Here is a 15,892-nt window from a genome sequence, read left to right as displayed (position 1 = left end):
CGCTCGTGGCCAACACAGTGAGGAACAGCCGCGGACGATGGAGGAACCAGAGGCAACAGCCGGTGCAGCAGAGGAGCGAGAGGAAAAGCCCGTGCAGAGTCATCACAGAGATTTACGATAAAACGGTGTCTTTTCAGTTTCGAGTCAACTAGTAACCTATTTGTATCTATTCTTCCGATACTGGCCTCTGTAACCGGTAGGCATGGCCTCGTAGGGCAGTGAAGCAAGTGCATTCTGGGAGTTGTCTTTCATTCACATGAGCCAAAAATTTATTTTCTGGCTTTTCTCCGTCTAGAAAGCACCAACTTCTAAAATAATTTCACATTTCTACTACCGCACATACATGACCCAATTTAAATACACATTCATCTTTCCAGCGGTGAAGTATCCCTTTAAGTAGGCTTATTTAACTAATGTGAAATATTAATTTATATATTCATTTCTTTTTTAATATGGCATTGACAAAAAGAAATGACAAAGCATTTGAATCTGTAAATGTTCAAATTCTCAGTTCACACAACCTCTATTTGGACCCAAGCATCGCCTGACCCGTTGCGCACCTGGTAACCATCCCAGAGTTCAGGAGCCTGGTTTTATCTATAACTGTTGAGGTGCACCGTTTGCTGAAGCCAGCTCTTATCTCGCAGCGCTTTGATCTACCGTTTGCTCCATTCCCCACTGGCATTGCCTGCGCGAATGCTATGCAACCCGCTAGCATGAGTCATGCCAATCCGTTTTATTTGCCTTTTTACAAATGCAAATCTCAGGGGTTATTCAAGTGCGCTGTTATTCAGAGGCGACTCTCACAGCTGCCTCTTTCTCAGCCAGATTCGATCCCCTGATTGAAATGACGTTCGATTTGCTCTTTCTTACTACCTACATATTTAGTCCAGCACTGTGATGTGGTCGAAGCTGCTTTGATCCAGTTCTCGCCACATCCATGGGCGTCTTATTGCACCTTGTTTTGCACCCACACAACTTCTGGGAAAACGCTGTCAGGTGAGAGACTCCCATCTGCATCAATGCTGCTTGGCAAGCCAAACACTACATGTCACACATTACTCTGTACAAATAGCACAGCAGTAAAAAAATATAAAAATTAACTCAGCCTTTTGAGAACAGAGCAGCTCTGTGCTGATTCAATTTCAAAAGTTGGCATTGCATCCATTATCATTATTGTATTAGCATTAGGCTTATTTTCTCAGAAAAGAGCAGGGGTGAGTTTTCAAGAAAGGCTCACTGCTGTATCTGGTTACTGCAGTATTTTCTGTGTTGTTTACAGACAGGAGGGCACGGCAGCTGCGTTTATCTCCATGCCAGGCCAGAGGTGTAGATTTTTGTGTGCACGACAGTCGAGTAAACAGCTGATTGCTCACTGAACTGTCTGTGCACAAGGTCACGTGACTGGCTAAGCAGAACTAGAGATAAAAGCTGACCTGTTTGCCTGTGAGTTAGTTAATAGATAAGAAGGGCACATAATGCGGTCTCTTTTATGCCCACTTACCCTACTGTTCAAAAGTTTAAAAGAATGTTGTTGTTTTTTCAACAAAATTTATGCTACTTTTTACAAACGCAGAATTCAATCAACATTGAGTAAAAAACATTTACTTATGTTAGTAATTATTATTGAAATTGCTGTTTTATAATTCAAAGGCCCCTTTTCAGCTGCCAGTCTGCTAAGAAAATATTCTGATATTTTCCGCTTTCAAATAGTAATTACTGTAAACATGGGTATCTTGGGTTTAAAATAGATATATCATACACAGTACTTGGAAGGGCTTCCTTGTCTAATTTGGCTGTGTATATAGTAGCCTACAGTATATTGTCTGTTTAAGCAGTGTTTACTCTTATAACCAAAACCTAAATTATTTGCATCACATGATTGAGAAGAGCACATGCACCTGTGTTTTTATTTTTAGAAACGGGGTGCTAAAATTTATGCTTGTGGTTTGCCAAGACAAGTGTGCATGAGGTGCCAAAATTAAACGCATACACGTACGTCTCTCTCTCTCTCTCTCTCTCTCTCTCTCTCTCTCTCTCTCTCTCTCTCTCTCTCTCTCTCTCTCTCTCTCTCTCCCTCTCCCTCTCCCTCTCCCTCTCCCTCTCTCTCTCTCTCTCTCTCTCTCTCTCTCTCTCTCTCTCTCTCTCTCTCTCTCTCTCTCTCTCTCTCTCTCTCTCTCTCTCTCTCTCTCGCGCGCGCACACTCACTCCACTCACACTTGTTTATCCTTCCTGTGTCTTATCAGCAAGAAAAACCATTTAAGTTGCAATTATTGAGCCTTTTTCCATCCCCCCCCCCCCCCCCCCACTCCAGACAAAAAGAGAGGCTTAGCAAAGCTGCAAACCCCTGCATGCTACAGAAGACCTGCTTCCAAGCTCAGTTTTGCACCGCAGTGGCCATCTATAGCAGGCGTTAGCATGTACTGTCTTCTTCTGCAGTGTTTTTCTCTTTCATGTCAAGTGCTGTCATGGTGGAGTAAAAGTTTGAAGAGAATCTTGTTGAGTAAGATAGTTAAAGTCAGTTGAACTGTCAGCATGTTTATAGCTAACCACTACTTAAATACCACAACAGTATGTAAGTACTCACAGGAATGCAGGCTTGAAATGCATTGGCCAAGCATTTGCATTTGTAAGGATTTATTTTTCAGTGTTTTCTCACACTGAGTCACTCCATCATGTTTCCTTTCTAATCTCATTGCACTCACCCCAGTCAATAAAGTTTTCCCTTTCATTCCCATATCTATGGCTGTATCCCCTTTGTTTCTCTCTCTCCGCTACCTCTTTCCCACCAGAATGGTTCACGTTCTGAAACTAGAGCCTGTTCTTTGCCAATTCTTAGCCAGACCAACTAGAGCCTGTTGCAAACCGGCTGCGTTTTCCCCCCCACAAACTAAAAAAATGGACGGTGACGTAATGCTTCTAAGTATTGTTTACCTGACTATAACCAGTGTGAAAACAAACACTTTTCATCTTGGTGTTTGTGCAGGAAACAAGTGCAGCATTTATATTTCGCTTTTCAAAGTACCTACAGTGATTCTAGTGTCTCATATAAGCTGCCGGTACTTCGGTGCCAGTGTAGAGCAACATTATTACATTTATCAACAAGACCACCATAGACAGCATCAGCATTTCTCCCCTACTCCCTGGCTCCATTCGAGAACGCCAGGGTGTAGCCGATATTTCTGGCCTGGAACCCCCTTTCATGCGTTGGAAACGTGTGGAACGGTTTAAGAATTGGAACTGACCTGGAATCCGCACACAAACCATGTTGGTGGAAAAGTGCTTTGTGTCTGTACACTCTCTCTACTGTCCTTTGGGATTAGTGGTACTTAATGGGTTGCAGATGCCTGCTGCTAGTGCGGTTGTTAGTGCATTTGGGAAGCGAATGAGTGTGTCTGCATTAATGTGGAGAAAGAATGCCACCGTCAGCATTCTAGAATGGTGGCACATCAGTGACACCAAATAGACTGGTTGCAGATAGCCAGGGAATCCAATGTAAACCCATGTCCTCATGCACTGAACTTTTATGTATAGCTTTTGTAAGAAGCATGTTGCAATTTGCCGCCAGGTATGCAGGGCGACTCTCTCACAGAATGGAATTAGTGCTCACGTAATGCATATGATTTAAGCCCTGGGGTTGTGTAAAAGTAGGCCACAGAAAAGTGGCCTTTTTCAACAAAGTGCCATTGGATTAATTCATTACTGGCGGTTGCTGGAGCAATCACAATAATGATTAATGATTGGGCTTGCGCACACTGTTTAAACTGCTGATAAGGGCACAGCCTGACCGGAAAGGAACTATGACATCAACGGTTGGATAGCCCCATGCACAGGGAGGTGCGTTTCATCCAAAAACTCTGTCTTCCTGACACTGTTCTGATTGGGCAGGTCAGGCTCTCCTGGATAGAATATCAGAGAGGTTTTTTGCGTAGGTTAGAGAGTCAAGGGAGATGATGTAGTGTCGTTTTCCATGACCGGTCATGTTGAACCCTTTGCACCGTCCTTTGCTGTTTCTTTATCTTATAGGAGCCTTTGGTGTGTGCATGTGTGTGGCCCGTACAGGCATTAAGCACAGGATAAGAGGACCACTTTGTGTTTAAACTAGATGAGTCTTGTCCCCTCCTGTGCTTTATGCCTTGTCTATAGGGGCTCTTTTGGAGGCCTGGCAGGAATCGGGGGTCAGATTACATTATTTGAGGTTGAGTGGACCCCCTCTTGTTGAACCGTAGTGGTTGAACATAAAACCATGGTATCTCATTTAAAGCACATCTGTAATACTTATCCCTGAGTTTAGAAATTATTAATTACAATAAGCGGCTATTAAATATGGTTTCCATTACATAAAAATGAAGTATGTGGCTAAATGTTTTGTATTTTTTTCTGTTCTTTTCCTTGCAGGATCGGAAGCTGTCAAAATCAGAACGGCAGCGCTTCAAGGAAGAGGCCGGCATGTTAAAAGGCCTGCAACACCCAAACATTGTGCGTTTTTACGACTCATGGGAGTCACCTTCCAAAGGCCGCAAGTGCATCGTGCTGGTGACGGAGCTCATGACATCAGGAACCCTAAAAACGTGTGTAGAATGTCTGTTTCACTTTCATATTACAGTATATTGTCTGTCCATCATATGTTTGCCTAAAGAATGAATGGTCAGATGCATGCAATTTATTTTGTTAGTATTGTGGTATTATGAAAAGGATGTTTTCTGTCGCATTTGTCTTTTTTTGCCATTTAAAAACGTCCGCTGGGGTTAATATTCTATTGTGGTTCTGCATTCAAATGAACAACCTTTTCACCAGCCTCATGTCCATCACCAGAGTTGTTACCAGAGTGATTGCAGGCAAAGAGTGCCATGTCACCTCCATGTGAGACATGCATTGTGGGTACTGAACAGATGCTGGATCTTCAGACACATACTGGACCAGCAGCCCCCTCCTGTGGATGTGTGGGCTCTGACATGCACACACAGTTATGAAAACCCACTTAAATACTGATACCTGACTGCAAGACAATATAAGGTCATATAATAAAAAGTTTTCAAGTTTTCATGCAATATTATAAAAAAATCAAAATAAAAAAAAAGTTTGAATCGTGCACACAAGACATCACTGAGAGAAACTATGAATAATGCAGGAAGATTGATATATTGAATATAATTGGTTTACTGAATAAATCTGGGTTGTCCTTTTAACATAAGAACATATTAATACATTTGATTGTAATCATTTGTTGACATGAGTTACGCACAATTAGCTATCCTTCACACAGCTCACAGCAACAGGAACACCACTGTTACTGCTAGGAGAGAGAAAGACAGTGGAGGAGAAATGGGGAGATGAGTGAAAAGGAAAAATGACAGTGTCAGGCTTGCTTTGTGTTCATCAGCTTTGGCATCCTGGCAATGTGTGGTGTTTACATGGCTGCTCCTACACCGTAAAAATAAACAGTGATCAAGAGGTCAGGTAGAAATGGAGCGTCCCACAGACATGGCCATGCCATGCCTAAACTAGTCAGTGTTCTCGTTTTATATCTGGGTGGCCAAAGACATAACGACTCACTAGAGTTTTGTACCTCTTCCTGTCCTTTTATGTTCACATAAAAGTCCTGGTTTGCATTCAAATCGAACATTTAGGACAGAAACTCTTCACATGCACATAAAAAGACTTTTCAAATGAAAAAAATAAAACTAAATCCTACAATCAAAATTCATAAGATTTTCTTGAATGTTTCAGGCCTTAGACTGTTTATAAAGTTCAGAACAGATTGTTTTAAATTACTTCAATGTTTCAAGAAGTGCGGAGAGAGTTGTTGGTGTAGCTGGAAAACAGCCTGTTGGGGCCCTCTGGGAGTCAATGGGTGTGTTGAGTGATGAGAAAGTTTTGAATCAGGCTTTGTTGCTCTCTCCTGTATCGCCTCGGGACTTACCCTTGGCTCCGTTCCGACCTGTCAGTCAGCCGCCACACTCCATCAAAGCTGCCCTGTACCACCACCCACCTCCTCCCTTTGGGCAAAGCACTACTCATACCTTGCTTCAGTCTTACTAAGCAAACTACAGAGCTAATATGTTTACACAGAAACGCTTGACTTGCTATATCTTCTCTTCACATGCTGCCTGCAAAACCAGTTATATTTCATCTGATCTTATGTTATTCTGCCATTTTTCTATTGCTATGAGAAGCAGAAAAAGAAGAAGAAAGGATTCTATTTTAAAGTCTCAGTTACGATCATCCGTTTCTTTAGAAAATTTACTTTTCGGATTTTTCTCAAGACAAGTGACAAATGAGTATACGTTCTGTTTTGCTTGTGAGCTTGTGCCCATCTTCACCTAGGAATTGGGCGCCTGAACTGAGTAGATTGTTGTAATGAGGATTACAAGGCCAAATCCTGACTATGGCTTGGCTCCAAGATTTGATTAGGCCAAGCTAATCTATCGAAAGTGCTGTACTGCCCTCCTCACCCTGTTGTCCTCTCTTTTATCTGGGACTTTCTCTGTCTCACAGAAGAGAATACAATTGTCCAAATGGATGCTTTTAGACTCAGACCCATCATCATGATATAGTTTAATTCTCCCTGATCCTCATATGGGCTGAACTGAGATCTGATTGAGCTGTTGTTGAGGGGAGTTTTCTCATTTATTTTCATTCCCTTTATGGTTTCATTGGTTGAAATTTTCCATCCCAGTCATGACCGCCAAAACAGAGAGCTGTAGACGCGTATCATCTTCCGTTGACACATCTGCTGTTTGTTTTTATTCTGTCAAGGTCTTAAACAAAACCATTATGGCTGTTCAGTGAAGAAGAATGTTGCCCTAATTCTCAACTCTAATCTCTTTGTTCATCAGGTATCTGAAGCGCTTCAAGGTGATGAAGATAAAGGTGTTGCGGAGCTGGTGCCGACAAATCCTCAAGGGCCTGCACTTCCTCCACACCAGAGCTCCTCCCATCATTCACCGGGACCTTAAGTGTGACAACATCTTCATCACTGGACCCACCGGCTCCGTTAAGATCGGCGATCTGGGCTTGGCTACCCTCAAGCGCTCTTCATTCGCTAAAAGTGTCATAGGTACGACCCAGCGTTCAAACTTTCTTGCTTTCCCCACCTCCCAACTCAGTTCACCGTGGCTTATACAATTCAAAATATGTGTCATGTCACTGCTTGTCTTTTCAATGATGAGGTGAAATTGGGAAGGTGGGGCATTTGCTATCAGTTATGCTCAGATATTTAAGGCATGCTGTTGCTCTGAGCAACACTGTTCACCTTAGACCACAGTTTTCCAGGCAGCCAATGGCACTAGTTTTAATTAGGGGTGGAGATGGGGGAAAACCAGAGGAGAACTTCTTATAAATTGGGGGAACACCTCTAGATCCTGCTGTTTCCCACCTGAAACTAATTGGCCTGTAAATACAACAGGTGAAAACACTTTAAGTTTCCATAAACTCTGGGGTATTTGGGGTAATATATGTCTTGAAAATACCAACAAAGCCACATGGTGGATAATGCTTTGTTAGTAAGTGTGCTATGGGGATTTTTCACATGTGATATTAACAGAATAAACATTTTGGTCTGGAACCTGTGGTCTATAATTATTACAATTCTAGAGATTCTCTTGCTGCCAGTAATGTCAAACGTCTTTTTCCAAAGGTTTTCCTGATCGCCTCATCAGGGTTTCCCCCTCTTCCTTTCAGAAGGTTTAGATATTGTGATACATTTCTTTCTGGATCCCTTCTCTCTGTTTCCTCCAAAATTTACTTGTTTCCATTTTTTTTTTCTTTTTTTTTCTTTTTTTTTCTGGTTTTTGAGAATCTTTTCCTTTTAAACTGTAGGGCTATAATCTCAGCTGGTCTCACTCCACTGTATGGATTATTTAATGTCCTGCAGTTCAGTAAGTATTCTAAAAAATGGCAAATAAGTGGTAAGTCAACAAGCAACCTACCCCAAAAACGGAAATATTTCAAATATGAATCTATATTTTAGCTTGTTTTTCTGTGCAAGGCCTTTTAACGCACGCTAGTGCACGAGAGTCTTTGCTCACTAGCTATGGGCTTGCTCTGTGCATAAACCTATTTAACATTCTCCCATTACAGGCAGAAAGGTGAGTCGGTCATGTGTTTTCCATAACTGTGTTGTTGACATAGATCAAGTTCCATAGCTAGTCGCCCACCGCTGTCCAGTTCCTCATTTAATGTGTTGGCGGCACAGCCGTGTTGTAAAGATCAACACGGTTTTGAAGGCCATCAATCAGCTCTAAAACTAACCTGCACCAACGCATGTGCGTCTGTCTTAAATCAACTTCCTGTTTGCGAGATGACGCTTGGCTGCTTGGTGCACTAGTCTGACGTGCTGACAGAGAAAATCTAAAGGCCCTGCAGAGAAAAACTGGATTCTTTCACTGCTAAATAACTGAGGCCGGTTTTCCCCCTTCCTCTTTTTTTTTTTTGTCCTTTTCTCCATATCTTTTGCTCCCCCTCTTTATCTCCTCTCAGGGCCGTACGGAGCAACAGTGCCATTGTCCTCCTCCTCCTCCTCTCTCCCTTCCTCTCCCCGGCCCTGCTGGGGTGAGTAGAGATCTCAGGCACTGAGAGTTCTGAATGGTTCTTTTGATTTAAGGTACCCCTGAGTTCATGGCGCCTGAGATGTACGAGGAAAAATACGACGAGTCGGTGGATGTGTACGCCTTTGGAATGTGCATGCTGGAGATGGCAACCTCTGAGTACCCGTACTCCGAGTGTCAGAACCCCGCTCAAATCTATCGCCGAGTCACCAGTGTGAGTACCCTCGCACACCTCTGCTAGCTCTCCATCCCTCTATCATTTTGGGTATTTTTCTGTCTCTCCTTCCGCTATAATCTTCACCAGCTCTGTCATTACGCCCACACATTCCTCAGGCCTCTGCTTATGAAATAATTCAATAAAAGCAGCTTTTTCTGTTGCGCTCACTGAAACCTGCCCACAGCTGGGGGCGTCACACTGCATATGAGATTATGTAAGCAACATGTCAAACAAATACATAGTTTTGCACTAGGAGAGGTGGTATGACCAAAATACTACTTTTATATCATAATAGCAGTATATATCAAAAGTAAGATTTTTGGAAAGTCTCACCCAGAATGCATTTATTATGTTCACCAAGACTGCATTTATTTAGTCAAAATACAGTAAAAAAAAAAAACTGTAATATTGTGGAAAAAAATGACAATTTAAAATAACTGGAAATGGAACCCAAAAGAAACGATTATTTACAAACTGTATTAGTAATATTATAAAACTGATCATTGTGATTTTAAATTCTGATTGGATGAGCCACTTTCAAAGCTGCTGTAAAAAAAAGAAACTCACTTTATGATGCACCATAGATCTTCCTAATTTTGACCAGTTTTCTGGTTGTCATATGGCTCAACCTTATATCCCAGAACCACCCAGTAAGATGTACTGTAATTGTCCAAAAGTAAAACCGTTGGATATTTAGATGTCTTAAAGTTTTTTTTTAGCCAGCCGCAATAAAACATTTAGCTTTAATTAAATCAGCTTTACAGCCGTCACTGATATCAGCTTGTAGTGCGTCATGTGTTGACTTTCCATGAAGTCAGACTCTGGCTCAACAATCGCTCTCTCCAGCTTTAATGTTATTTGCTTCATGTTTGACTGATTAGTTTTGTTTGAACTCAAAATATTCCACAATCATTTTTTTCAGTTTCTGTAAGATTTATTTATTTCAGAACTCTTTTAAGCCATTGTGATGTAATTCTCATTTAAAGTGGTTAAAATTGTCCATCTATTTATGGATATACAATGTTGTTGTCAGAACAATCGAGGTTAATGTCCCTGAGAGTGCGGCTATATATGAATCCAAGACCATTGTAAGAAGGCTGGAAAAGGCCAGTCATGTTTCTGCAGTTTATAAATTGAATCAGTTTTTCCCTTCATTGCTGTCCTTTAATATCATTGGCAGAGAGGAGGAGGGGGGAGTATAAGGCAGTCATAAGCTTTTTTTTATTCTCGTTCAGGGCAATAGGGTGATCATATGATGCTGGAAGTTGAAAATATGATCAGTAGAGGTTGAAAACAACTGGCTGAGGATTGTGGTAAGCCAATAAGGGGTTCACCAGTAGGGAGCAGTACTGATTCTTCATACTGAATCTTGTCTATTTGACTGTTTTAGACAGCATGAATGTTTTTGTTAATCAAAACATCGGTTTTCTTGTTGTTTTTATGACCGAAAGTGTACATTTTTGCTGCATAACTTGTTAAGAACAGCTCTGGATATAGAAACGCTATACGCTGGTGTAAAAGGTTATAGTGTGCTTTTGTTTGGTCAACATGGTGGTACAGCAAATTTTATTTTGATCAGCAGTCTTGAGTCAGGTATAGAGGTGGTTATCTCTTTCTACCTGTTAGCTTTGGAAAGTGCAGGGCACATCCTATATTTCACCACTCCAGTTTTGTCCAGCTGTCTGGAAAGCTTCCGTCTACCCTGCCTGAAGGCTTTTTAATCTCATGAAATCCAATCGCACATGCACAACAGTTCACTGAGAGAAGCAATTTAAGCTTTACGCAATCAGAAAGCATTTTAAGCTCAGTGGACCCGAGGTTGCCCTTACAGACAGATGTGGGACTTTTCCCATCTCGGCCCAGAGTAAATGCTTTCATTACAATGAAACGGTTTAGATCTGTTCTCTCTTTCCAAGCAGTGAGCATGGAGTGGTTTCGGGCTAACCATTTTACTGAAGTGTCCATGGAATGGTCTGACTGCAATGTAGATCTTGCCTTTCATTATTGTTGTAAAGCAAAGGCTTTAGAGGTGGAGCCGAAGTCAATAGCACTGCAGCTGGACAGAGTGTTCCCGTTTATTCACTCGGAAATTGGTTTGTCACAACAATGGCATCAGATACGTGGTGTAAAATCATATTAATGTTGTCTATGAATGTGCTTCTGCTGAGTATTACACTCGATGTAATATCATGCATGCACCATTTGTCCTACAGACATGAATGATACCTTAAAATTGTGCAGCTTGACTAGAGACATGAGTGACAAAGCAGTCAAAAAAAAAAAACAGAGACTTAGGGTGTGCTAGTTTTGAATATAATGTACCAGTTATTTGTCTGTATCTTCCAGCCCTGAAAAATAATTTCAGTGTGTGGCCTTGAACGAGTTCAACCAGAAAATAGTTTTCTTCAGGATGCTAATGAGTTGGACAGAGTAGAAGTCGAGTAGAAATTGCTTTTGTTCCTTTTTTACATCCACCTCCAGCTGTTCCATGAGCCTTCCTCTCTCTCTGCTTTGTTAAATACAAAATGATTGCTTCTAATTTTCTGCTTTTGTTGACTGGTAGGAGAGCGGAGGAACAGCATGTATCTGGCTTTAGGGGACCCATTCACAGCGTCCTTAACAAGCTTTTTAAATCACCTTGTTATCGGAATACTTCGCCATTCTGACTTAATTCTGTTAGATGCTCCGTCATCCTTAACTTTGTTTGGCACTGGAATTTGAGGGGGCTTACAGACTTATATAAGGAGGTAATGCTGAGACAGGGGGAGTAATAGTTCAGGAAGACCACTCTGTAAAGCAACACAGTATTCCAGGATTTGACTTGTAAGTTTCTTGAACTAATTTTTGTCATGGGTGGTTTTGACAGCATAGCTCTAGGTAGGTTTTTTGATGTAAAATTATTTTGAAAAGGTTATTTCAGAATTTAAAAAATAAAAATCTGGGAAAAGTAGCAGAATATTTTTTATCCAGTAAGACTGATTTTTAGGATGCTGGTTTTGTTGCATGGTAGAGCTGTTAGATTGCAATAAATCCATTCTGATTTGTAGAATCAAAGTGAAATTTAATACTATTAACTAATCATTTACCCCAAGATAACCAACTTTTTGCTTGTATTCTTAAAGGATTGAAGTGAATGATATGGTTTTAACAACATTTGATTGTAAAATTGGCTTTTTGTAGAGCAGAACTCTTACTTGCGTGTACCCTCATCTTGCATTAGATATTGAATTAATCTATAAAGCAAGTCAGTGTTTTTATGTTATCTTAAATCAGGGGTTTTCAAATTAAATCAATGCATAATTGAATATATTGTCATTGTACTAAAGACAAAATAAATATTGAAAACATTTTCTTGAAAATATTATTCAGAATAATTATTCGTAATTATTATGGTGGTTGAGGAGAGACCCCCTGATATGATTGTAAAGCGCTTTGGGTGTACAGTAGTACCGGTACATATGAAAGCGCTATATAAATGCCTCATTCTATTCATAGGTCAAATTTATTTGTATAGTGCTTTTCAGGGTTTTTTCCCTCCAAATTTGAAAACTTGTGGCTTAATGAATTTAAGCATTCCTGATGACTGAAAAGGTAACTGTTCAGCAAAATTAAATAACCTGCCAGATAAGCAACTGTATCTAAAATGTCATGGATTTCACTATAATGAAAACCACATTTACATTTACCCCATCAAAAATTATTAAAAGTTATTAATGGTAATAGTTGCGTGTTTAGGGATTTGAAAAAATTCTTAACCCTATGTATTAAACTTTGGCTCATCCTCTGACATTTGTGGGCATGTATAATATCTCACATTGTGTGGAGGGATTGATCAGATGATTTTCACCTAGAAGTGCAAAAAGCTTGCACCGTATGTATTTTTGAGGAGTCCATTTGTTTCTTTCACAGCATAAAAGACATGTGATTTAAAGTTATTTTGTGTTTTACCCCACAGGGAGTTAAACCTGGCAGTTTCGACAAGGTAGCCATTCCAGAGGTGAAAGAGATCATTGAGGGATGTATTCAGCAAAACAAAGATGAAAGGTAAGACTGTGCCTATTACACACGCCCACGGTGTATTCACAGAACTCATTCATCTAGTCAAACCTCAGTTCTCAGCGACGTGTGGCATGAGTCTGCCTGCAGATGCGCTGAACTCGTGCTGACGTGAGGGTGTATCACATCTTCTGTGCGCAGTAGCAGAAGATAAGCGGATTCCCACACGCTGTTTTGGAAATATTCCAGCAACAAGCCACTCAGTGAAACAGATCCCTGATCACGCCAAGCCAGCGAAGAGTGTGCTATGTCCTTGTGCCACAGCAAAACATAAGCCCTGAGCAGACTTTTTAGAGCAACTACCTAAACGTGGTTTAGTATTTATATTTGAACTCAAATTTATTTTAGATGACCTTGATCACCATTTGAAGTACTTTTCCCAATTATTCATGGGAAATCATAAAGCTGACGTTCTGGTTTGCTTAAATGCATAAAACAATTATTGGAAAATGACAAACAGCATGTTGAGCGTAAGGTGAGACGACGTCTGATGTTCCGCTGATGAAGCACTGGAAAAGCTGATGTCTACTGTACCCAGTTAATCAACAGAGCTCACTTGAGGTTTTTTTTCTACTGCGTGTTAAAGGTCTCTCTTAGTAAAAAAAGATTGTGCAATCTTTTACCCTTATATGTATCATTCCATGCAGGTGATATGGATCAGCTCTTTTTAAATGTACAGTAGTTGGGCATTTTTTGTACATACAGTACTTCCTTGGTGGTTTAATGCGTTGGTCTGTGCTAATCTTACTCAGAGTCCTTGTTAAATATTCATAGATTCCCTCTGATGTCTCCTTTTTTTTTTAGGTGATGAGTTGAGTTGTGAATGGACAATGAGTTTGTTCAATAAAATTTAAATGCAACAGGATAAAATGTTGCTTAGAATGTTTATCACCCCGTGTTCTGGGGATGATAGAATGAAATTCATGCGACATCACCACAGAATGGAACCAAGTTATCAAACTTCCCTTATGGTGAAAGTCTGGAAAGTTCTGAAACCCATTAAAGATCATTTTGATCATGATACGATAAAATTCAAGTCCTCGGGTCCTCTATATTTCAAATGTATTTAGCTTGTCTTCACTTACCCTGAATCAACCCCATTCAGTGACTCTTTTTGTTTTTGTTTTTTTACTTCCTGGAAAAACCCAATGTTCCACCTTGTGCCTCTGATCTTTTTCAGCCATGTGCTTCTGCATTTGTTTATTTTATTGTTAGGCTATCCTCATTTAACGTCTTTTGACTTGTTTGCTTATAAAGTGAATTTTGCCTCTTCCTTAACAGATACGCCATCAAGGACCTTTTGAACCATGCCTTCTTCCAGGAGGAGACTGGGGTGCGGGTGGAGCTGGCTGAGGAAGATGACGGGGAGATGATCGCCATCAAGCTCTGGTTACGCATTGAAGATGTCAAGAAACTGAAAGGCAAATACAAAGACAATGAAGCCATTGAGTTCTCCTTCGACCTCCATCGAGATGTCCCAGAAGAGGTGGCTCAGGAAATGGTGGGTTTATCAACGAGTTTCTTAATCTGAGGTTGCACACAGAGATGGTAACATATGCTGTGTTGGAATGCAGGTTGAGTCGGGCTATGTTTGCGAGGGTGACCACAAAACCATGGCGAAGGCCATCAGGGACCGTGTGTCTCTGATCTGCCGCAAACGAGAGCAACGGCAGCAGGTGCGAGCAGAGCAAGAGAAACGCAAGCAAGAGGAAGAGCAGAAGCAGTTGTCCAGCGAGTCGTTGAAGAACGTGGTCGGCCCTCAAGGAACTCAAGGTTCTGCGCAGAGTCAGTGCGGTTCACAGCCTCCAACTCCTGGCTTTGTTCAGCCCGAGTGTGAGGAGCCCGATGCAGACCAGCAGCTTCAGTACATGCAAAGTGGAATGACCTGTGAGTGTTAGATACAACCCATCTGGATTGATTTAACTGTCTTTCCTATTTAATTATGAATTTCATATCTTTTCCCAGCGGCTGACGTGACGCTTGAGAGTGGTCAGGGTTCATCCGTGTTCTCAGAACCTCACCTCAGCCAGCTAAACATGTCGTATAGTTCTCCTGCAACGTCGCAACAGCAGCAGGTGCCTGGACAGGGCGCCTACCCTCCCAGCTCTCAAGCTCCCCAACAGCACACCGGATACCCCCAGCAGCCCATGGTAAGTCCCAGAAAATTAAGGGCCAAGTCAAGAACTCACCACCTAACTGAGATCACAGCAGATCACATATTTGCATCCTTAATCTGCTCCTGTGGGACCGTTTTATGAAGCATAACTGATGAATTCCAAACTTATTATTTTACAATGTTCCAGTAGCATTTTTCCAACCAAAACTGTGATCAGTACACCATAAAACTTCTAAAAAATGTCACTGTTGCACAAAGCTGTTGAAGTGCAGAAAGCAGATATTCTCATTAGGTGCAGGAAAAGTCAAAGCAGCTTTGAAATTGGGCCTAAACTAGTGGTTCTCAACCTTTTTGACTCAAAGGCCACCCATTGTCCAATACAATATTCAACTGATTTTTGGTATTTCTGCTGTAATTATGACACAGCTGCTTGTTTTCAAAGATTATTTATCAACGTAAATTGAGTATTAATATATTAAATTAATTACACACAATTAATTTAGTTATTCCTGAAGTTTCAAGAAATTGTATGTTATTTAATTAAAAACAATATTTATTAAAGGGGGGGGGGGGGGGGAATATTCTTTTTTTTTAGCATTTTATTATTTCAAAATGTCTTTTCACTGGTTGTTACAGAATATTTTTTAATGTTTGAATAGAAAAAACAAAACAAACATTTAAATAGAGAAATTAAGATTATAAATGTATAAGAGGCTTAAAATTGGAAGAGCATGTCTTCTAAAGATACAAATAATGAATAAATTAAAATCACAATGACAACACAATGGAAAACTCTCTTTAGTTCAAATGTCTGCATCAGTTTCCATAATTTTTCATCCTGTACAAAGGTGAGCTAATGAAGCAATAAGGAGATGAGCATCATGTAGCCTTGATTTGAGTAACAAATGAATCATTAATTAATGATCAGTTGTTGTTTGAGATTTGAATATGATT

At 40.6% G+C, this 15,892-nt stretch overlaps 1 protein-coding gene across 23 annotated transcripts in view; it reads left to right on the top strand.

Moving 5' to 3' along the window:
- wnk1b (WNK lysine deficient protein kinase 1b) overlaps positions 1-15,892 on the top strand; it is a 77,601-nt gene that overhangs the window by 31,964 nt on the left and 29,745 nt on the right. For all 23 annotated transcript variants that reach the window (XM_079623199.1, XM_079623183.1, XM_079623182.1 and 20 more), the window contains exons 3-9: positions 4,399-4,571; positions 6,840-7,060; positions 8,606-8,763; positions 12,722-12,810; positions 14,104-14,323; positions 14,397-14,709; positions 14,788-14,972. In XM_079623199.1, coding sequence (XP_079479325.1) covers positions 4,399-4,571; positions 6,840-7,060; positions 8,606-8,763; positions 12,722-12,810; positions 14,104-14,323; positions 14,397-14,709; positions 14,788-14,972 — 1,359 coding nt within the window. The remainder of the gene's footprint in view (positions 1-4,398; positions 4,572-6,839; positions 7,061-8,605; positions 8,764-12,721; positions 12,811-14,103; positions 14,324-14,396; positions 14,710-14,787; positions 14,973-15,892) is intronic.

Source organism: Phoxinus phoxinus, assembly GCF_949152265.1.
Source record: "Phoxinus phoxinus genome assembly, chromosome: 9".
Classification (NCBI taxonomy): Eukaryota; Metazoa; Chordata; class Actinopteri; order Cypriniformes; family Leuciscidae; genus Phoxinus; species Phoxinus phoxinus.
This window is presented reverse-complemented; position numbering and strand designations above follow the sequence as displayed.